The sequence below is a fragment of the Eptatretus burgeri genome, chromosome 3, assembly GCF_056783735.1.
Source record: "Eptatretus burgeri isolate ZD-2024b chromosome 3, Ebu_testis_v1, whole genome shotgun sequence".
Lineage (NCBI taxonomy): Eukaryota > Metazoa > Chordata > Myxini > Myxiniformes > Myxinidae > Eptatretus > Eptatretus burgeri.
Genome location: NC_140963.1, coordinates 58,208,975 through 58,232,226, shown reverse-complemented (window position 1 = coordinate 58,232,226; position 23,252 = coordinate 58,208,975). Strand labels below are relative to the sequence as shown.

At 44.9% G+C, this 23,252-nt stretch overlaps 1 protein-coding gene across 3 annotated transcripts in view; it reads left to right on the top strand.

The window, feature by feature from the left end:
• Positions 1-1,401: 1,401 nt before the first annotated feature.
• Positions 1,402-23,252, top strand: part of GUK1 (guanylate kinase 1) — a 46,701-nt gene continuing 24,850 nt past the window's right edge. Inside the window, exons 1-3 of one of the 3 annotated variants that reach the window (XM_085873565.1) lie at positions 1,415-1,606; positions 4,057-4,129; positions 11,368-11,481. In XM_085873565.1, coding sequence (XP_085729691.1) covers positions 11,370-11,481 — 112 coding nt within the window. In that variant the 5' untranslated portion in view covers positions 1,415-1,606; positions 4,057-4,129; positions 11,368-11,369. Of the gene's footprint in view, positions 1,607-4,056; positions 4,130-6,894; positions 7,063-11,367; positions 11,482-23,252 lie in introns of those variants that run through there. The other 2 variants (XM_085873564.1, XM_085873563.1) reach the window with 2 other exon arrangements.

Genomic DNA, 23,252 nt, shown 5'->3' with positions numbered 1-23,252 from the left:
TTATCAAAAAATCTTCTCCAGAATGGCTGGACAAATCGGGTCAGATTAGGTCAGGTATCGGAGCATGTGCCGGAGCAGCATGTCGCTATGTCCACTTTCCACCGGTACTCCTGGAGCCTCCATTTGGCCATCCCCCAGACAGATGCCTGGCCCATCCCCATCTCCTTGAGATGCTGATCATCCTGCTGCAACCACGAGGCATGTGGTTGGCCCATTGGTCTCCTCCACTCATGAGGCTCCCTCACTGAGATAATTTGGTGAGCAGGATCAGCATCAGGAAAACGGGCCACATGTCCACACAGCCGCAGCTTGCGCTCAAGGACTATGCAGGTAACAAATCTCATTTGCATCTCTCTCAGCAACAGCTCGTTGGACACAAAGTCGGACCAGCAAGAGCCAAGGATTATCCGGAGACCCGGTCCCAAAGGGATTAAGTCTACGTCTCAGATCCCTAGTCAGAATCTAAGTCTCACATCCGTAGAGCAAGAATGGAAGCACCAAGGACCTGAAGACTGACTTTCTTCCTCCTGCAGGTACCGACAGTGCCACACCCCATGATTCAGGGAATCGACGACTCCCCAAGCCCGACCCAGATATCTCTTGACCTCTGGCTCACAGCCAGCAGAGACATAAATATCATTGCCACGGTAAGAGAATCTCTCTGTGACCGAAATATTCTCACCATAAACAGGTACAGACAAGATAACAGCATCCAATATGTTATTGAAAGCCTGGCTCTTGGTTTTTATCCAGGAAACCCATGATCCCAGTGGCTCCGGCTCCTCATTCAGCACCTCGAGGGCCCCCAAAAGGATATCTGGAGTCTCCACAAAGATGACTTCATCATCTGCAAAATCAAGGTCAGAGATCTTGACATTCCCAAACGACGCACCGCAGCTTGATCTCTCCGATATCCTCCCCAGAATCCAGTCCATTCAAAGTGCTGAAAAGTGTGGGGGGCCAGCACACACCCTTCCCAGTCAGAAGCATCAACAACTGGAACTCGCTACCTGAAAGAGCAGTCAACGCAAAAAAAAAACAAAAAAAACGCTCAACCAGTTCAAGTCAGCACTGGAGGTACATCCACTGGGCAAACCATCAATTGAAGTACCAACACCACCAGATGAATACACGTATATACCTATCAGCGCAGTGACGACGGACAAACTAGCATCGCTTCCTGTAAACTAATGGCGATATGATTTTGTGTTGGCATCGTCCATTAGTATTTTCTTCAGACACGGCCACCGATTCACACGAGAGCAGACTTGGGAGTCCCGTTCCTTCAGACGACGAATTGAACTTGCACTCGAGAGTCTCGACGAGTGACAAGCAAGGACGGATGTAGGGTGAATGAATGATTGGTGGAGGGGTTGTTGGGTGAATGAGTAAGAGAATGAATGATTGGTGGAGGGTTGTAGGGTGAATGAGTAGCCAATGATATCGAGGGAGGAATTAGGAAGTCTTGCACTTTTGTGGCATGACTGACCGTGTGGAGCGAGTGAGATTGCTATGCCCGAGTTGAACCCTATCCTTGCTGAGGCGCCACGCGAAAACGAAACCGGCGACATGTCGCGTTTACTTCACTCGTTCTTCAGATGGGCAGGTACGGAGAGCCTCGTTGAGACGATGACGTCTCGGAGTTGCGGTTGTAATTTTGACCAGCATGGTCGACGGTGACTGTCTTTGTATTTTGTTTAATACATCGCGGCCTTCACCGCGCCCCGGACTCAGTGGCAGGATCCGTTATCGTTGAAAGAGCGTGACGTTTTGTCAATACGGTCACATTCGCGGCTAATTACACTATTTGTGACTGGGCGGTGTATAGGTATGCCGACATCGAATTATTCACAAAAAAATTTTTAATTTGAAAAACCATGACGTTTCATATTGCTGATTAAAACGTGTTTTATATTCTCGATTGTATCAATAATCTTTAATCTGTGAAAGGAAAGGCCGTGTGATTGGTATAAATATATATTTATTGACCAAACCATGTGACCTATCAATAAGGAAATATCAAAAGGCACCAGTTCACCACTTGCTTGATATGTGTATACCAAATTTCGTAATTATATCTTGACCCGTGACGTGCACGAATGACTCGATGAAGAATCGAGAGGAACGAATGAAATGTCAGTGAAGACGTGTTGTCAAACTGTGTTTCGAAGAAGAAGAAGAAGAAGAAGAAGAAGAAGAAGAAGAAGAAGCCTGTCACATTGCAAATGGGGAGAGCACGTGGAATCATTTGTACTGTCACGTGAATCATCCAAGAAGAGGGGAAAACAACTTCAAATTTGTGTTATCGTTGCTGCAATCTCCCTGGATGTGGGCAACGATATAATACTCCAATAACCGTTAAAATCCATCACTCACTAACGGTGTTAAAGGGTGACTTCAGGACTAAAAGGCGTGGCATTTCCCCCAGAACTTGTCCATGCTCTTCTCGAACTCCTTACGAAAGAAGAATTGAGCAACAACTTTGAAAACCGTGGAGTAAATTGTCACCTGGACTGAGCGATCGTGAAAACCCACCGTCCGTGTGTTCCAAGTCTGTTGAAGAATGATCATGTCGTTGGGATGGTCACCCTCGTGAACAGCAGCATCCTCTCCAGAGAGACCCGCCAAGAGCGATTGGCGAATACATTTGAACCCAGACGGTTCAGAACAGCCTTATCGTGCCGGGAGAATGAGGTCCAGAGGATCACTGCTCGGTGTCCTTTTAACAGATTGGTGTTGGCTTGACGGGGAAAGGTGGCTGCTTTAAGATCTTAGAGTCTTGACTTTGAGCCACTGTTTTGTTTTGTTTTTTCACTGTTAAATAACACCAGGTGGGTTGACTCAGCCTGTCATCCTTCTGAGGTCAGCAAAATGAGTACCAGCTTCCTGGAAACGGGGCACTGCATCAGCACTCTCACCAACAATGCAACCAGCAACCACAGGCTGCATACAAAATAATAATAAAAATAATAATCCCTTTCACGCAGTGCCATCGAAAGCGGCACAAGTAAACGGGTGACACAACTACAGGGTGAAACATGTCATGTTGTTGTCATCAAAATTTTTGACTTCATTGATGGGCGTGCTGGGGTCTGTTGGAGAGCAATGGCCATCCACACAGCACGTTTTGGCGCTGCACTTCATAAGCACCAGATCACTGACACAGACTCGCCGTCACGATCTCGACATTCACGTCCGATTGAACGTGCTTGCAATGTCCTAGGGAGACATATTTGTATCAGTGTACTGGTATAGGGGCACAGCATCAGTGGCATAGCTGTGCCTCAACAAAATGATAGCGACCTGACAGCCAAGCCGCCGTACACAAGAAGAAGACTAACCTCCCCTTTTACCGTTGACATTTCTTTGTGGAATGGCAGTGCTTTGCCACTCTTGCGCCCCAGCGGGCTCGCTCCCCCCTTTTTGTTTTTCTCACTTTCCCTCTTCTTGCACTCGCTTGGCTTTCAAAAGATTTGAGTTAACTTTCAATTAAGGAAGTAATAAGAAAAGGAGATGAGAGTGGGAAGAATGATATATATATATATATATATATATATATATATATATATATATATATATATATATATATATATATATATATATATATATAATTTATTTTGACCTCTCTCTGAAAGATTAAATATATTACAATCGACTGAACCAAATGAAAATTTAACGCCGAAACAGTTATTTTCAAAAATGTTGTTTGCTGTTGTTTCTGTAAAATATTGAGGTTAAATGTTTCTTTGTCAGACATGCCATTCCCATTTGAGTTGGGAGGGAAGGGGCTCGTTTTGAAGTCCAAAATGTTTAACAATCCTGCTGTGCACAATTTTCCACCAATCAGTGCCTTCTTTTTGGGATCCTACTTTGAACGTTTGGATCATCCAAGCCGAGCACACGGATGGTTATAGACCCTTCCCAGCATCACCTCCAATACGCCCCCTTTCTATTACTCTCATATAATAATAATAATAATAATAATTATAATTATGCACTGGCAGTAATGGGTTCTGGGAGGCTGGTGTTCCTGTGCTGCGATTCTGTATCAAACAGGTGCAACATCCGTAAGAAGAACTTTCCTTCCCTTCCGCCCACTGAACCACTTAACAAGCAGCGCGTGTGCATGGTATGTTGCTTGTTCTGTTTGACGTCACGTATCAGGAGACTGATCAATGTGTCCAGCACACCCATGCACAACACTGTAACGAAGAACTTGCATTGTGCCCCGTGAACTCGTTTACGCACTTCGCAACAACAACAATGCCAAAATGGATGAACGTTCTGTTTTTAGTTTGTGGGTGTTATGCATATTGCCATTGAATGTAAAAAAAGTTGAATTTTGCCTTTGGAATCTACTATTTTAACTAAATACAACATCCCTAACAACTTACCAAAGCCTGGTGTTGGCTTGGCTGTAAAGGTGGCTGGCTTGAGACCCTAGGGTCCTGAGTTTATCCCCTGTCCACCATTGCATTAACACGAGGTGGGGTTGACTCAGCCTGTCATCCTTACGAAATCAGCGAAATGAGTACCAGTGTACTGGGGTAATAACCATCCTGGGTAACCTGCGTCGGAGTGGCGACCCATCCACAACTGGTACTCTTTGCCAATGAAACTGCCTCGCCAGCCCGATGTGCCTTTACAACACGAAAGGAATGGTAGTATTATTATTCACTACTTACCCAGATAAATATTTTTGGGGGGGTTTTTGCCAATGAAACCTGAACCTTAAAATTAAATATTTTTTTATGTAACTTGCAATCAGCAAGGCTTGCGTTACCCAAGACACAGAACTTTCCCTTTCAGTTTCCTTGATATTTGTATCCCTCTGCCGTCGGAGGCATTATGTTTTCGGGTCGGTCGTCCATCCATGATAAATTTTTGTTTCCGCGATAACTTGTGAAACACTGAAGGCATTTTGACAAAACTTGGCATAGCTTTGGACTGTAATACAAAGATGAACTGATTAAATTTTAGGTTCAAAATGTCCAAGGCCTTAGGTCAAGTGCCCTTTAATTGAAAATCTGTGTTACTGCAATATCTTATGAACCACTCAAAGGATTTCAACCATGCCTGACACTTATGGACTGTACGACAAAGATGAACTAATTTAATTTTTGATTGACCAGGTTAAAGGTCATGTGCTCTGAAAATAATTTTGCAGACCATAACTTGAGTTAGATTGAAGCATGTGATGTTGCCTCTCTTCTACTGATCTGTCTTTTCGCTCTCTGTCTCTCTCGCTCTCTCAAATGACCTTTACCTTTTCATGTGACCTTTAATTGAGATCAAACGCAACAGTGTGTTGAGATCAAATGCAACAAATTCTACTTTCTCGTTCTATCCGCGATTAATCCCTTCACCCTCCTCCATGCATTCACACCGACCTGAATCCTCCTCCGCACCTCTGCGTCTGACCTACCATTCTTGGTCACTGTTATGTAGTATGTATAATGATGTAATACACAAGTATGTATAATGATGTAAAGATGAACTGATTAGATTTTGGCATCAAAAGGTCAGAGGTCATGTCAGGTAAAAATGTGATACTTGAGAACAACTGACGGGATTTAAATCAAACTAGGTACAAGTATGTATAATGATGTAATAATGTGGGTGGAGGCATATCGGTCGATGTCGCGATGTCAAATCATGTCTTTCTATTCAAGATGGAGGCTTGTCGAAGAGTAAGGTGACAGGATAAAAAGGCCATGAACTGACCCGTGGGGCAACAGTTGGACATGATAAAGGAAATGATAAAAGGTTGTGGACGGATTCGGACAAAATTTTGTGGACAGGTTGGGTATGCGACAAGGCCGAATTGATTAGATTTTGGTGAAGATCCGGATCCGGCTTTGGATCATGGAATTTTTCTTCACCATTGAGAGATGGGGCCAAAAATGATACATAGCATGATATTTCAAAAGGTTGTGGACGAGTTGTGACAAAACTTTGTGGACGAGTTGGTTTGGTGACAAGTTCAAGCCGATTAGATTTTGGTTTAGCTCCGGATCCATACCCGGCCTCTCAGTAGGATACAAAATGTGAACTGTTTCAGCCTGGCGGAGGCATGCGCTCTTTCAAGTGCCATTCTCGTATTGGTAGTAAAATAATTCTCTTAACTTGGAGAGAAAGCACTTTATGTTAATTAAATCCTCTAAAATTGAGCTACTACAGAATAGCCAAAGAATTTAAAAGCAAACCTGTCTTTTTGAGGACTGCGGGCCACATAACTCGATCCTTTCGAAGATCATTTGCCGACAATGTGAGTTAATGCTCTCAATTTGATCAGTTGGAACCTGATTTGGTAAAAAAAACCACTTAGAGCCCGTACAAATGTTGACACTCGATTGTTTCAAGTTTGATCAGTTTCTGATCTTACTGGTGGGTGAGGTGTTAAGTTGTAAATATGGTATTTGTCACGTCATGGTGAAATTATCGGGGTCTTCTTGCCATGATGGACATTTTGCTTCGACATCCCTTCAGCTTTGTTGAGGTATATTAGTGAATATGGCTTCGAGCATCGAATGGCATTTTCTGAGAATGTTTTTGGTAGTTCTCTGTCATGCCTTCTCTTGTCTACAATTTTGTCACAAGGGGGATGAAACGGCCAATTTTCGTCATGATGGGGATGATGTTTTGAGTGTCTGGAATAGTATCTTCATACGTCGTGAAATTGTGTAAAAACAGGTGGTTGGTTGATGGGAGATTAATAGAATGGAAGGTGAAATAGTTTTTGAGCTGAAATTTTTTTTGCAAGCACGCAGCCTGTGGCATGAATTTTAACCTTTGAGAAGAGTTGTTATCAAGCAGAAAAAGGGGGAAGCATTAAATTGTGAATGTCAGGGGTATTCGGTAAGCTTTCTATTGTGGTTCATTGAACTAACCCAGGAGATGAACCTGCTGTGACGTGGATCATAACGAGAGGGCGGATCACAATTATGAAGTCCCAGAGGATTATATCCCCAGCACCCGGAACAACCCCGGCCGCATTCACAACCATCTTGAAACCCGAAGCTTTTTCTGAAATTTCTTTCTCTCGGTGGGGGATTAACACAGGTGAAGTATAACCTTTAGTGTTATATGCTTTGTGATAATTTTAGGTAGAAGATTGTTTTTTTTTTTTTTTTTTAAATGGAGACATAAATTTAAGTTTTTTTTTATTCATTTGCTTCTTTGAAAAATCAATACCTTGTGCTTATTTTGAGCAATAACAATGGATTAAATAGAGTTTGTTCAAAAAGAGAAAAAAATGTAAAAATATTGTCATTTTTGTATTCCTTCATACATTAGAATTCCCAAAACTAATTCGATTAAGTATAGAGGTTTTTTTTATTCGTTCCGAAGCTTGATTACTGCCCTGACTTCCACCTTACCTGTACAGTTGTCTGAACCTTGTGTATATATATATATATATATATATATATATATATATATATATATATATATATATATATATATATATATATTTTTTATACAATGATTTGTGCTTCTTTGCATTTGTTCCCATGACATTTCCTTTCATAAATTGTTGATGATATCCCTGGGCTCTGCCATAGTGCCTCGTTTCTTTAAGCATTTGCTTTAAGTGTTTGTTTCTTGTCTATTCGTTTGATTGTTGAGGTTTAATACTAAATTGAGTGCAAGCTATATCTTTTTCTTGGTTATTATTATTAATGTTTTTTTTCTTAAGGAGCAAACATTTCTTACATTGTGCTTGGAATTTTAAAGCTTTCTTTGATGTCTCTTTTATTTCGTTGTGACTGAAGTTTGTATGTCCCCAAAGGCACTTGCCCTTTAAATTTAGTGTTGGATTGAATCATTCACATGCTGGCTTGCTCAGTAATCAAGTTTTGTTGCCATTGTTTGGTGGCTTTCGACATCTGAAAACGCCATGGGGTGGCTGACTATTCTTTATTCCACCACCGAAGGTGGATGGAGGTTATGTTTTCACCCCTGTCTGTTTGTTTGTCTGTTTGTCTCTGAGCAGGATATCTCAAAAAGTCAAGGAAGGATTTGTACGAAATTTTGTGGACAGGTTGGGTGTGTGACAAGGTCGAATTGATGAGATTTTGGTGAAGATTTTGGACTGGATACAGATACTAGAATTTTTTAAAAACGATTCTTCACCATTGAGAGATCGTGACAAAAATTATATATAGCATGATATCTCAAAAAACTGTGGATGAGTTGGTTAGGTAACAAGAACAAGCCGATTTGATTTTGATTTTGATTTAGGTCCAGATCCAGATTCGGCTTATTAGTAAGATGCAAAACATCAACTGTTCAGCTTGTCCGATGTATGCGCTCTACCGAGTGTTGTTCTATTTCTTGACTTGAGGTGCCAACACTCAATTTGGATCTACGAGCAGAGAAGCCGCCCTATGGGCGATCTTGTTCCAAGCATGCAATACGTTCTTCTGATGCATACCTTTATTTCGGCGGTGTATAGGCAACTGACAGCTGCCTCGATTGCTCGAGCCGGGATGTTTATGCAGGAGAAAGTGTTTCGGACGTACGAGGGCTTGATGTTCATCAACGGCCGAACATTCTACGTTTTTGAGTGAACTCGGACCGGCACTGACTGAACGATGGAATATAGGATTCCACAAAACATCATTTGTAATATGATTGAAAGCGTTCCACCGTGATATTCAAACTGCATCAATGTCGTGGGAGCTCGTACTCAATGCTCACACCTTTTGTAACATCTGTTTAGGCTGCAAAGAGAATATCACGTGCCGTCTTCATCCATCCGCTTGCATCGCCATACCCCTCGCTCAACGTGCAATCTATGGCTACTGGCGTACACTGTGTAATCATGATTGTACCCTCGGATTCTTTTGACAAATGGACATTTCCATGAAATGGTTAGTTGGTTGTCACCGTTCTACAAGATTGCCCACATTTTAAATGTTGCTTATTTAATTTATTTCTGAGTAATGTACGTGTGGCAGATTTCACAGAAGTGCAACGTAGTGTACTTTATACCTAATTTATTTATTTATTTATTTTTGTAGTTTGTTGTTTTATTATTTGAAAATAGACGTTGTGAGCACCAGGCAAATATTTTAAAACTGCTTTCCAATTTCCATCATCACGTCGTCATGATCAATCTGTTGAGTTGGCAGACACCTTTTTCAGTCATTTGCAAATGTATGGCCAGGCAGGTTTTTCCTACAATCTATATTTGTAGTTTTGCATGGAATTATGCAGGGTGTAGAAATTACACCTTTAGCCACACACTTTTGAGTGTGATTGGCCATTGGGCAATTGTGTCGCCACGGCCCTCGAGCACCCTTCATATTCCAATCTGAACTTGAATTATGTTTACCAGCAGAGTACCTGCTCTGAAGGTCCATTGTCTGTGGAAGTGTTTTCGGTTTGAAAAGTATTATGAAAGCAATCGTCTTGCCTAGTTTATATGAATAGCTAAGAAACTGGAAATGTGCTCGAGTCCTCCCAAAAAGCAGGTTCCAGGTTACATGACCAAAACAACCAAAACTAGAAGGGTACTCGGTAGAGCGCATATCTCCGCCACGCAATGCTTGATCCACGGGAACATATCAGGCCCATTACATTTTTGAGATATCGTGCGACATATCGTTTTTGGCCCGATCTCTCAATGGTGAAGAATCACTTAAAAAATTCTACTAGCTGGATCCGGATCCGGATATTCCTCAAAATCTAATCAGTTCATCCTTGTCAGACAACGAACGTGTCCACAAAATGTTATCTGGATCAGTCCACAACTTTTTGAGATATCCTGTACAGAGACAAACAAACAGAGAGAAAGGGGTGAAAACATAATCTTCTTCACCTTTGGTGCCGGAGGTAACGAGAAAGCATTTGAAAATGCAACGCTTGTCCTCTTTGTATTGAGACGACTTCTTCCTTTTACTAAATGGTACCTTTGACCTTTTGACCAAATTCTTAACTTATCTTCTTCATATTCTTACAACAAAGCTTTGTTCTCCATATTCTCATAATAAAGCTTGACAGAACACAGGTTACACTCGAATGGGGTCATATTGGGTCACTGACATATTTATATTTCATGCAACCTTGACCTTTTTGATGTACAAAAAAAACCCAAAAACCAATTGGCTTCCAAAAAAAACAATTTGATTTAACCAATTCACTGACTGATCCAATGTGCAAATTCTTTAAATTTCAGGTCAATTTGATGAAAATTGATGATTTGTTGTGACATTGACTTTTTGACCAAATTACTAATTTGGCTTCTCCATATTCTCATAAGCTTTGTTGAAAATTTCATGACAAAAGCTCACAGGGTAAAGAAGTTACACAGCCCAGATGGACGCACACACGCACACAGGCACACACACATGATTACAAAACCCAGCTAAACCACAAAGGAGTAGAAGGTTACAAACTGCCAAAGGGTATGGGGGAGGTGTGTATGTGTGCGTGTGTGTCTCAGGCAAAAATGCTGCAGTGAGAACTGTCATATCTGAGAGTTGTACTCTCATATATTGCAGTTGGTAACAGGTCCTACTACAGTAGTCTGTAGATAATTACTACAGGAAAGGAATGGTGTGTGTGTGTGTGTTTTTGGGCATGCACAAGGGGAAATAACCCCAAAACAAGTAACAATAGCCTGGATAAGGAATTGAATGAGAAAGGATAAGTGTGTATAGGAGAGATTGTGGATGTGCTTGGGTGAGCACATGTCGTAGTGATGGGCAGCAGACTTGAAAGACCAGCCTGGATTTGGGTTTGGTGAACAAGTGATGGTTTGAAAAACGTGCATGACCTGGGGTGCCTTGAGGAGGGCAGAGGTAAGTGATGGCAGGAGGAGCCATGTCAGGTTTAAGTTTGTGTAAAATATCCCACCAACTAGCCACCAGTGGGAAAGTGACAGTCATTGGGAATCTGCCTCCTGTCTTTAGATTACAATGGTGCAAAAGGCCTTGTTTTTGAGTGCCGTGGGAAGCAGGAGAACCAGCCCAGAGTGTGGGGAACATGACCTTGTGGCACCGTCCTTTAGCAGGGAAGGAATGGAAGGGTAATATGTGACAGCCTTTGGAGAGTGGTGAGAGGTTGGTGAATTTGGATTGCATGTGAGCCAGATATTGGGCCCTGGCTTTTCCTGCCTCTGGACGAATGCAAGCAGCATCGTGGGCTGTTCTTGCGTCATGGGCTGTCAGTTTCATTTTCCTCCATTTGAATACCTTTTGTGCCTTAGCTTCATGTAAATTGAATACAAAGGCAATGATGATCTTGTTGCCTTATCTCTTCCTCATTGTGTGATGGGCACAAGTTAACGACTCTGTGTTGATGTGAAAGAAATATTGATTCGATGTTTGTTTGACGCTTCCATTTCCTAACATTGTCTTGCAGGCATGTCCCAACCTCGTCCGGTGGTACTTAGCGGCCCATCCGGTGCTGGTAAAAGCACACTGCTAAAGCGGCTGATGAAGGAATTCGAAGATGTTTTTGGCCTGAGCGTTTCACGTAAGTAACACTTTCTTTGATTTTCATGATTGTGTAAATGGTTATTCGCCAGATTTTTTTGTTTTTTTTTGGTATGTGGTCTGCTTTCCTCTTTTTGTGATGTCTGCTGTTCCTACTACGACGCCTGATCATGAATGAATAAATAAATAAATAAATAAATAGTCTGTGCATTGGTGGAATTTGGTTGTGATAACATGACCTGTTAATGTAACGCAGTTTAAACTTGCACGTTTCTAGCTCATGCGGTTATTGTGAAAATGTATTCTTTCAAAAATATTGTTACATGTATGGAATGCAAGGAGGGGTGGGCATTGATGTTGACATGGTACATCCGTGTAAAGAAGAACCAGCTGCATGCGTGTTTGCCTGCAAGCTCTACGGATGGAAGAAGGTTCCTGCACTCTGTGCACGTGCCGTCATACCTGTGGTAGTTAGCGTATTTATTTTATTATTATTATTATTATTTTTATACTTCCACTTATTGTGGTGGCATGATTTCATGCTTTCAACTGGCGATGATCAACAGTGCATCGCCACTGCCACCGAGTATGGGGGCACCACTGATGCAATGCCCCTATTACCAGTTCACTGGTGCTCATTTCGCCGACCTCGGAAGGATGACAGGCTGAGTCAAACCCACCTGGTGTTAATTCAGCGTCTGACGGGAGTTTAACTCGGGACCACCACCCGAACCACGAAGCCAACACCTGGCCGGAGCATATTTATACAATTCTAATTATCGTACTTCTGGCACCAATGGTTATCAGACTGTACGTAATATTCCACCGTTAATCACACCTGTCTTTAAAAGTTGTTTTCTGTTGTCGTTATTGTCTGACTATGTAATATTATGCCATTAACCACACCCAATTAGGTGTGATTGGCTCTCTGGTGATTATGTCACCGTGGCCCCGCCCCCACCAGGCTGATTGATGGGCGTTGTCTCGTCCACCCTGTTCTCCTTCATATTCCAACGTGTAGTTACGCTGTTATGCCTACTTTTCATGGAATCCTTTCAAGTTGTGAAAAGTTTTCATGGTCATGGACCATCCCACTATTAAATGCAGTAGATTTGTGTTTGAACCAACTATTGAGCTTAAACCAATTTCGAGTTAGGCTGTCTGAAAAGACTGAGAAGAATAAAGCGAAGAGTTACAAACGGGCTATCTTAGGTCGGCCATTTTTGGAGCTAAGCGATGCTGTCCAAAAGTTTAATCGACGTTATTGGATGTGAAATCCTCCCCAGACTGGTCGGTGCTGTCGAGGTTTGTAAGTTTGTATCTTGGGTGGATGTTTTCGAGGATTTGTCTTGTATTAAACCTACGGAGTGTGTCTGCTATCCCGGCACAGGAAGTCGAGCGACTTCCTGATATACTTATCAAGACCAAATCACGTCTCTCACCCGTAATTGGAGGGAACAAACAATCAGCTCTTTCCGAATGAATTATCGCCAGGTGGCGAGGATCTTTATAACCCCCCGAAAGAGGGCTGTAGACGAATCCCGGTAGGGTTTGAAACTGCAAAGAGCTTACTTACCTTGTGTAGCTTTTCTTGGTTGATTTAGGCAGCTTTTTTTTGGAGAGAAGAGCAGGGAATTAAATATGTCTATTAAAAACATCATGAAGCTGCATGCCGAAGAAGAGGGGGGAGGGGGGGGGTCCAAACGTACGTACATCTGTTAACATTTGATGAAAACATCTTCTCACAAACTACTCAACCGATATGGACCAAATTTGGTACACTGCATTAGCACAACAAGGTCTCATGGGGTTGTGCTTACCATCTTGTGATTATGTCACTATGGATGCACCTCCTATAAAGGGAGTAAAAGGGGGGTTTTCCCCCAAATATTGGTATTTTATTCAAAAATCTTCTCAGAAATCACGAGACATATCGAGACCAAACTCGCTACGTGGAATCGGGACCATACCCTCACCTTAAGTTGTGCTCCTCATAGCTGTATCTCCCCCAGAAGGGGGCAATGAGCCCCCTCCCCATTCCCCTCATTTACACTAAAACATCTTCTCAACAACTACCTGAGCGATATGAACCAAATTTGGTCCAATGCATCATTACAGTAAGGTCTCATGGGTTTGTCCTCCCTATCCTGATATGCCAATTCAAAGATGGATAAAGGGGGGGGGGGGTTACCCCAAATATTGTTCTTTCATTTTAAAAATCTTCTTAGAAACCGACAACTGGACCCAGACCAAACTGGTCATACGGCATCGTGACCATGCCTTAACCTTAAGTTGTGCTCCCCATGGCCGCATCTTCCTTGGAAAAGCGGCCACGGCCTCCCTCCCCTTATCCCTCATATTGACTGAAACATTTTCCTCACGAACTACATGACCCATCTGGACCAATTTTGGTGCGATACATCGGAACAGTAAGGTCTCATGGCGTTGTGCTCCCCATCTAAATCTGCCCCCTCAAAGAGGCTGAAAAGGGGGGTTTCACTTCAAATTTGGATAATTTATTTAATAATCTTCAGATCAAATGCAGCATCGGAGCCACCAGGCGGCACCTGGATAGGATTCGAGTTTCGGCTGCTACTCCTCTACCTTCAAACCCATCCAGGCACAGCCAGGTGAGCCTCACAAAAACGATTCGTAAACGTTCACCTCTCCATATACTCAGGAAAGGAAAGAGGGGGAAAAATGATCTCTAAAAGTACAAGTGCAATTTGTTTGTGTTTGATGAATAATGTGGAATCCATTGTCGTGGTTTTGTGTTCTAATCGCATTTCTGTTAACATGTGAATTGCTGGCATCATTTTGAGCACTTGCGCTTAAACCGACAAAAATGATATTTCCTTTGCAGAAGATACAAACGTGTGTTTTCAGACCGGAGAGATTGCAACCCGGAGAAGTCAAAACATTGAGATATTATGCAGTGAAACCTCACTGTTCCAGACTAATTGGGAGAAACGGGGTGTCCGCATCAGCCGAAAGTCCGGACTATCCGAAATTAAAGGAAAAAAACGAAAAAAAAAAACATTACACCAACGAGGTTTTTCCGCACAAATCGCACATTTTGTTCGGTCACTTGAGAATTGCAAAGGTGGCTCAAGGGGTTATTACACTGACATCGGAAAGATTCCTTAACGGTTAAGGTGGCTGGCTAAAGGTCTTAAGGTCTTGAGTGTGAGCATCTGTCATGACCTCAAATAACACCAGGTGGGTTGACGCATCCTGGTCATCATTTCCGAGGTCGGCAAAATTAGTGCAGTACCACCTTACTGGGAACAGGAGGCACTGCATCAGTGGCACAGCTGCGCTCCCAGCAATGATGCAATCAGCAGCCACGGGCTGCAGCCGAAATAATAATCAGAAAGACTGCCAACACTGCAACTAGAAAGCAGACAAGAAGAAATTGAGGGGTCTGCGAGTCACGCGCTGCTGTGTGTAGACACTGATTGGGGACGAGGTGTACATTTAAAGAAGGAGGCAGTATTCAGTTGAGTGTATCTCTGCAACTGTTCACATATTATGACCTCCTTCAGCATCGTTAAATGTTCATAGCACGCATAGCCACATTGGAGAACCCATCAAGAAATCATTATTGTACACCTGGGCTAAACTCAGTACTGGTTCACTCATAACACTGTTCCGTTTCTGTTGGAATGGCTCCACACTTTCCGTGTCACCATTTAGAGCCTCACCACACATTTTCTTGTTGAACATGTTGTGCCTTTTCCAAAAACGCCGCAACCACCCACTGCTTGCAAAACTTGAGATGGCTAAATGTGTAGTGAGTCTTTCGATGGAAGATTGCAGCTCATTGCCACGAACACCAACACCACTTGAACGCTGCTTTACATACCAGTTGTATATCATTCGACTGTTTCGGTCATTCGTGTTGACACGGTACTATAAGTATTGACGTCAAATTTCAAAACAAACTGCTTCACTTTGTCTATTTTTTTTTAAATTAAATATCAGACGCTGTTTGTTTCGATATGCCGAACTTCTCTATGATCGTTGTTCCAGACATGCCACTTTCAACTTTCTATGTTATTCCTAACTCGTCCGCAACGGTTATAGACACGTTTCCTTTTTCCTTCACTCCTTCCTTTCTTTGGACCCATTTTAAACGCTTTATATGGCGCTGAAAGTTAGAAAAAAGGAAAAAGCTCCTCAGAGCTCCACATCGCTCAGCAGATAAGTAGCAACTGACGCAATGTGGTCACGCCAGGCCAGCAGCTCCCAAAGGGATTATCCGGATTATCCGAAATCCGGACGAGCGCCGTTTCAATCTGCAGTGTAGCACTTTTCGTTTTAAATGCAATCTCAAAGTGCTTTCCAAATATAAAGACAAAAAGTGAATGGAAACTTCTGGATGGACGAGCCTATGAGATGCATATCGCTGTCAAGGCAGTTTCATTGGCTCGGGGGCACGATCCTGGTTGGGTTGCCACTCCGACACAGGACACTTGAGTGGCTTACTTTTCCTTGACATCTTACTAATATAATTTTGCCAACCTTTGAAGGATGACATGCTGAGTCAACCCAACTGGTGTTATTTTGGCAGAGTTGGGCCTTGAACTCAGGACCTCAGGATCTGAAGCCAAGTGCCTTAACCATTAAGCCACCACCAAGCTTGTCGAAAATTATAAATGACACTAACGAGGGTAGTAATTAAGAAGAAAAAAAAGCTGATGAGGCAGTGTGGAATTTAAAAGGCAGAAAATTCCACAATCTCGGAGCACAACTGGAAAATGCTCGATCACCGAGGGTTTTTGGCTTGGAGTGTGGAATGATGTCGTAAACATGCCAAACACAGATACATGTCACAGGTCAAACCCTATGGAGGGGTGTCATGACCGAGACAGAGCATTGAGGTTATGTCTTTGCTGTTGTGATTTTGAGTTGTCCTTCGGGATGTTTCATTCTGGAGCCACGTAAAAGAGTTATGGCGATATAACTTTGGGCAAACGGTGGGGGATGAAGAAATTGATGAAAGATTAAAACTGAAGATAAAGTTGGAAAGGAGAGAGAAGAAAAGGGAAGGAAAGGGAAAGGAGCACATTTGTAGGAGTAAACGGAGGGTTAGGCCCTAACCCTAACAATCAGGGGTTGTTGGAGACCATGGGCCATTGAGGGTTGAGGAGAGAGGAAGTGGATTGAAATTTTGCCATCTTTATAAAATAGGTACATCTTATTATCAAGGGTTTTTGAAGGCTGGATAACCTGTGTGCAAGATCCATAGACGTACACAATAAAGCATAGACCTTGTTGACGACCCCATTTTGTCCAATGTGCATAAGTTTCAAAACTAGTCATCTAAAGAGATGATGTTTTTTAAAGTTTCTTTTTCTACTTGCATCATATGTAGATGATCCCAAATGGCTTTGTTTCAAGTAGTCACAATTCAGAATAATACAACCACATTAGCTGTCAAAATAATGTTGACATTGACATCACAAAAATGCACAAAACATGTTTTAACTACAAGTACTACACGCTCGCTCCGGGAACGAAATATGGTGTTGATGCACCCTCCCTCCAGCAGGGGTCAGTTTCAGTGGTTAAACGTTAAACCACTTACATGATTCCACATGTAAAGGGAAAAATTGAAAGTCATCTCTCCACGGGCTGGCAGGATGGTCGAGAGGTATGCACACTTATCTCTAAGCTGTCTCGCCTGGGTTTGAATCTTGACCCAGCTATAAACTATCATCCCATTGTTTCACAGGCAGGGTAATTCATCAATTTGTGTGCCGTCCCTCAGATGGATGGTAAACTGGGCATCCTGTCTGCCGACTTTAGTTGGTGGTCAAGCTTGGTGTTGGCTTAACGGTGAAGGTTGCTTATTTAAGATCTTAGAGTCTTGAGTTTGAGCCTCTGTCGTGTCGTTGAAATAACACCAGGTGGGTTGACTCTGCCTGTCATCCTTTGGAGGTCGGGAAAATGAGTACCAGCTTACTGGTAGCAGGGGCAATGCATCAGCGGCACATCCGTGCTTTCAGAGATGATGCAACCAGCAGCCTCAGGCTGCATGTGAAACAAAAACAGTTGGTGGATGATAAAGATTCCACGATGTCCTTTGCAAATAGTAGGTCAGCACCCGTGTTAACTTCCAAATCCCTCGCCTTTCTTCGTGTGTTGGAGCGGCGACTCATCCGACTCGTATAGCCAAAACAATTGCTTCGGCAGAACAGATACTCTGTGTAGGGAATGGTTCATGATCTGATCATCTCTCCACCCTCGCGGAGAGGGTGAGGGGATGGATTTCAATCCCGTGACCTGACCTGACCCCAGGTATCTTGAGCATGCATGCAAAATTTGGTGGAGATCAGCCAGACTGTTTTTGATTGTTAAAGTTCAAGCATACTCAAATAAATAAATAAATAAATAAATGGAGACAATTGCCAAATTTTAGTATGAAGTCATGTGATCATGCCATGCCTTCCTTTGTCATGAGATGTGCCAAGACTAAAGATTATGGCATACTGTGACAATCTTGTTTCGTCTTACACTCCAAATTGATATCTATGAATGAAGGAAAGAAAAATGGGAAAATTAGCCAATTCGACTTGAACTCCACATCACCTTATAGGCTGAAAAATACGGTGTGTACATGTGTATGTGTACGTACATACACACACACCCCACCACCACCACTATCACGATGAGGAAACAAACAAATAACCACATAAACAACACACAAAAAAGTAATGTGTTGAAAAGTATTGCCTCCTATTCGTTTTCTCCAAACCAAGAAAGGATATTCAAATGAAACAAAGTGCAGTCCACACATGAGTTCTTCCCATCACTGGGTGCGAAGTTTCATGATTCTGACACTCGATGTCTCAGGGCTACGTCAGTCAAGATGGTAGAGGGCAGCACGATGTTGTCAGTACTGTGAAGTGTGAAGTGCTGGAAGTGAGGGTTGGGATGACTGACTGGAGATGAGAGTTGGGTGCACCATTACGATCCTGAGAGTAAGAGATGGTCAATGAAGTACTTCTACAAAGGATCACCTGCCCTGACTTTGCTCCAAAAGATTTTCATGTCTTCCCTAAACTTTAAGAACACATTGACATGGAGGACATTTTTTTTCCTGACGACTATATCTATCAAGGCCGCTGTGAAGAGCTGGTTAACTCAGCAGGATGCACAGTTCTACCATGACTGCATCACAAAACTTCTTGAACATTGGCAGAAATGTGTGGACCGCAGTGGTGATTATATTGAGGATTAAATATGTACAATGGTGGAATAAAGATTGAGGTTAGTAGCTGTCTTTGTTTCTTTCATATATCTTTACCTGGTTTGGAGAAAAAGAATAGGAGGCAATACTTTTCAGCACGCTCTCGTGTGTGTATGTGTATATATATATATATATATATATATATATATATATATATATATATATATATATATATATATATATATATTGTTACGGATTTCGCGCCCGCCGGCGTGCGAACAGCCACGTAACTCGAATCGCGGCACGTCGCCCACCGGACGGACAATCCAGTCGTGACCCTCTCGGACTAACGCCGGGAACCAGTCACGGGTGGACCTTTCGGTCTCACCGCGATCGAGCCAATCAGCCCCCGCGTGGGATAGGGTTGCTCGCCAAATTCGACCTACCTAAGTACCCACGCGGAGGGTAGACCGGGCGATCGCACCTCGCCGCAGGTCGACTTCGGACACGGGCCACTTAAGCGACCCGTTCCGTACTATCAGAATAACCGAGCGGTGTTATCGTCGACCCCGACGGTTCGATTAATTATCGGGCGTATTCAGCCCACTACCAACCCTTTACGTGAAGCAAGATGGGGATTCAATAGAGAAAAAGACGAAGCGAAGCGGGAGAACAGTTCAATAATAAAGCACATTTATTCGCGGCACACGGGAAGCACACAAATACAATTCCACCAAAAGCACACAGAAAAAACACAATTCCATTTACACAAAAAGCAAATATAAAAGCGAAAACAATGCAGAGCTAATACCGACTACCGAGCACACGGCAACACTTATACAATTCTACTTCACAGACGGCGCCGACAACACATTCCCAAAACCAAGGAAAAGAATTACCCCCAAGAATGAGGCGGGCCTGAGGCCGAGACCGGGTCGCGCCTACCCGTCTGGTGATGAGACGCGGAGCGGCGATGGCGCCTCACTCCGCGGGCCTCGCGGACAGTGCCTGGCAGGGGGTGGGAAAGGGGCCCCCTTGGTCGCACTATCTCAGCGCGGGGGGAAACAGGAGGGGGTTGCTGATGCTCGGGGTATAGAGGATCTTTATTATCCCTGGTGTGCGTCTCCACCTCGGCCAGGTCGCGCTGCCGGCCTTCCTCGGGCGTGCAGCTCCCGGCACCGTCGCGAGCACCCCCTCGTCTGCCTTCGCCGCTGCCGCCTCTCCGCCTCTGGACTCTCCGACTCTGGACTCCTCTTTGGGCTCTCCTCGTTGGACTCTCCGATCGACTCTCCCCTTCGCGACTCTCTTCAGCTTCTCCAGCTACTGCAGGCTTCGGGCTCCAGACTTCCACACACTCTGACTGACGAACACCGTCCTTTTATCCCCCCGTAGCTTCGCCTTTGACCCCCTCCCTTCGACCTTTCACCTCGCTCCCCATTGGCCCGAGAAAGTGGGCGTGAAGGCTTTTTGATCCACAAATTTGCATATATCGATCGTTCTGGAGGCGGGGCCAAATCGCCCCTTGCTCACCGATTGGACGGCAAAAAGTGGGCGTGTGTCGTTTTTGATCCGTTTTTGAAGCACAAAATCCGTGATTTTGTACACGCTGTTCAACGTGCGCCCTGCACGAGTCCAACACCGGTACCCACAGCGGGGCAAGAACGGTGGCGATGCTACGGTTGCGAGGTGTGACGTGAAGGTCGTGGCGGTTGTGGTGAAGCGGTGTTGTGGTTGGTGGTTGATGTTGTGGTTGTGGTGGTAATCATGGCGGTTGGTCCAAAATAAAGATAGTAAAAGAAAAACGGCTATCCTGAAGAGTCGCAGCACGTATAAATGACATGTATTCCCACTAGACAACGGGTTCGGGCCTAACTACACATGTACTTACCGAGATACCTCACCTAAGGGACCTGAATGGTGGTTTGCGAATCTGGTAACCACAACACTACCCCCTTCCCTTTTTACAGACTCGTCCCGAGTCGTCAAATTTTCGTGTGCCATCATGTGTAGTTTTCCCCTAGTACATTTTACCTACGGATCCCTGAGTGCGACATTCATGGTATTCGTGTCCCCAAAATAAATAACCTGAGGGCTGCGTAACTATCTAAACAAACTCACTCACACGGACGACTTAAATAAAATTGCCGGCGCTAGACAGACATGCCGGGGGGCGCACTCATATTTACAGTACATCTTAACCTTAACTTACAAATTTTACACTAAACCATGGCCCAGGATCACTGAACTCTGCAAAGAGAAGCAGTTAGCAGGGAGCCAGGCTGCCCGCATGCAGTCTCTGGCTCAAAACAATGCAGGTGACAGGGAACGTGGCTGGCTGCTCACACGCAGTCCAAGGCCTTTCATTTTGAACTGAACGCAGTGAACCACAACGGTGCATGGGCGGCACAAACGTAGTCTCCGTGCCAGCTCAAGCGGCACACGCAATGAGCACAACGAATGGATGCATGGACACAAACACGGTGCACGGGCCGCCACTGCAGGCCCGTGTTGTAGCTGCCAACAGGGCAGTTCTTGCAGCTTGCAAACTGTTGCCTTGATCCTGGCGCACATGGAAATGAACAGGGGGGGCAAAGCAAAAATTGAACGGGGGCTGGTGAACAGGGGCAGTGGGCATGGCATGGCAAAGGCAGCAGGCAAACACAGCCCGCAGAAGAAGGCCGCTGCAGGCAAACTCAGCCCGCAGAACCAGGCCGGCACAGGCCTCGAAGAAAAACAGCCAGCAGATGAACTGGCCGGCACAGGCCTTGCAGTAACACAGCCAGCAGATGAAGCTGGCCAGCTTTTGCCGTCAGTGAAAGTTGGTGGAGGGAGTGCGGTAGTGCTGGCCACTTGGAAGGCGGGCTCGGACCTACCTACCCGTCTCCCTCCCACCTATCGCCTTTGCCTGTCACTGTACATACCCACTCCCTTAATTTGTCAAACCCCAATTTAGCCCCAACTTATTTTTTTGTTGTTTTTATTTTTACTTCCCCACTATAAATCGTCCCCTAACCCCCTTTATCGTCCTTGTTCGGCTAACCTATCCTGTCACCTAGCCTACTCCCAACCCCTACGCTCCCTTCCCGGAGGGGAATAAGGGAGAGCTAACGTCCTGTGTCGAGGCCCAACGAAGCCTCAGAATGGCCTCCCCAGAGTTCGGCGATCTAACCCAAAGTGGGTCCAGCGGCCCACAACGAGAGCGAGGGGATGGATGGTGCGGAGGGGTACATCTCCTAATCTACCCTATCCATTTAACAGTTAAACTACCCCGGGGCTTTCAACAAGCGCCTCTCGCTTAAACTATTGGTTCTAACAACCCAGATTCCCGTCGCCTGTGTTGGTGTCCTCACAATTTCGGGCCTCGCCCCCCAATTTTCTCTCCGTGCCCTCACACGGTCTCCTGGCTGGGACACGTAGCTCCCTTTGGCAGGCACGACCCTCTGCCGATTCTCCCGCTATGGCACCCCCGGGCACTACACTGCCTCCGAGCCTACCAGCTCCCTAACACCGGGGAGTGCCCCCCATGGCACCTCCCCTGAAACGCACACGGGGCAGGCCGGCCTCCCGGGCCCCTTTCCGAGGGTCACCCGTGCCCACAACACTGCCCACGCGGCTAATGGCGCCCCGGGCCCCCGCACCAAGCAGGCGCACCCGTGCCCACTACTCTATCCCGGCCCCCCATGGGCCCTTGGCCTACCGCGGCCGACTAGCCTGGTGCCCGGGGTACCCACTCAGCGATACTCACCTTTCGCAGCCACGCTCCCAAGCCCGTCAACAGGGCTCCTGCACCCCTCCAAATGGGTCTCGAGCCTACTTTCCCACCAACAGCAAAACGACCTCCATTTTTCAATTTGACTAACCCCCTGACTCACTTTATACTGACCCCGGGGTCCCTTGGGCAGGAGTCACTCCTCCCCCCAATCACTCATCGCACCATGCATTCCCCATTCACTCCACACACACAGACCCACTGGCCTCACTCACTCAACATGTACACGTACTCACCTCACAACTTTTCAACACACTCACCGCTGAACTCTGCCATCCTTCTAACTATTTCCCCTAACTAACTCGTGCTCCCACGTCGTCCCTTAAACTACAGCACGTTCCATTTAACACTACGTAGCTAAACTACGTCCCCTCTACACATTCACAGTCTGTCTCTGTCTCAAATAAATCATTTTATTTCCCAACCTAAATCTGGCTACAATCCCTCTAACTAATCCATTCCACGGACTCCATGAGGACTTACCCCTGCCCCATGAAGTCGGTCTAGCTAAGCTAACCCTTCCCCCTAACTAGTTTCCATCCTGTGCCCAGGTAAGGGGGTCTTCCACCCCTTGCCCAGGAATCCTGTACACCCGAAAGTGAGGCTTGCTTTTTCTTTTTTTTTTTCATGCGCAGCACCTGCGCGGCAACTCAGAGCTCGCGCACTTTGCACCTGCCCGTAACGTCATGCAGCTGCACGTGTTCCTCGTCCCTCCTTGGACGGGACCATCCGGCAGAGATACCCCTCCTGCCGGATTCCAACCACACGTGCAGCCATGACGTCACCGTGCGCAAAAAAAAAACACAAGCCCCACGTCTCGAGGGGTTTCCCACGCGAACACATGTGC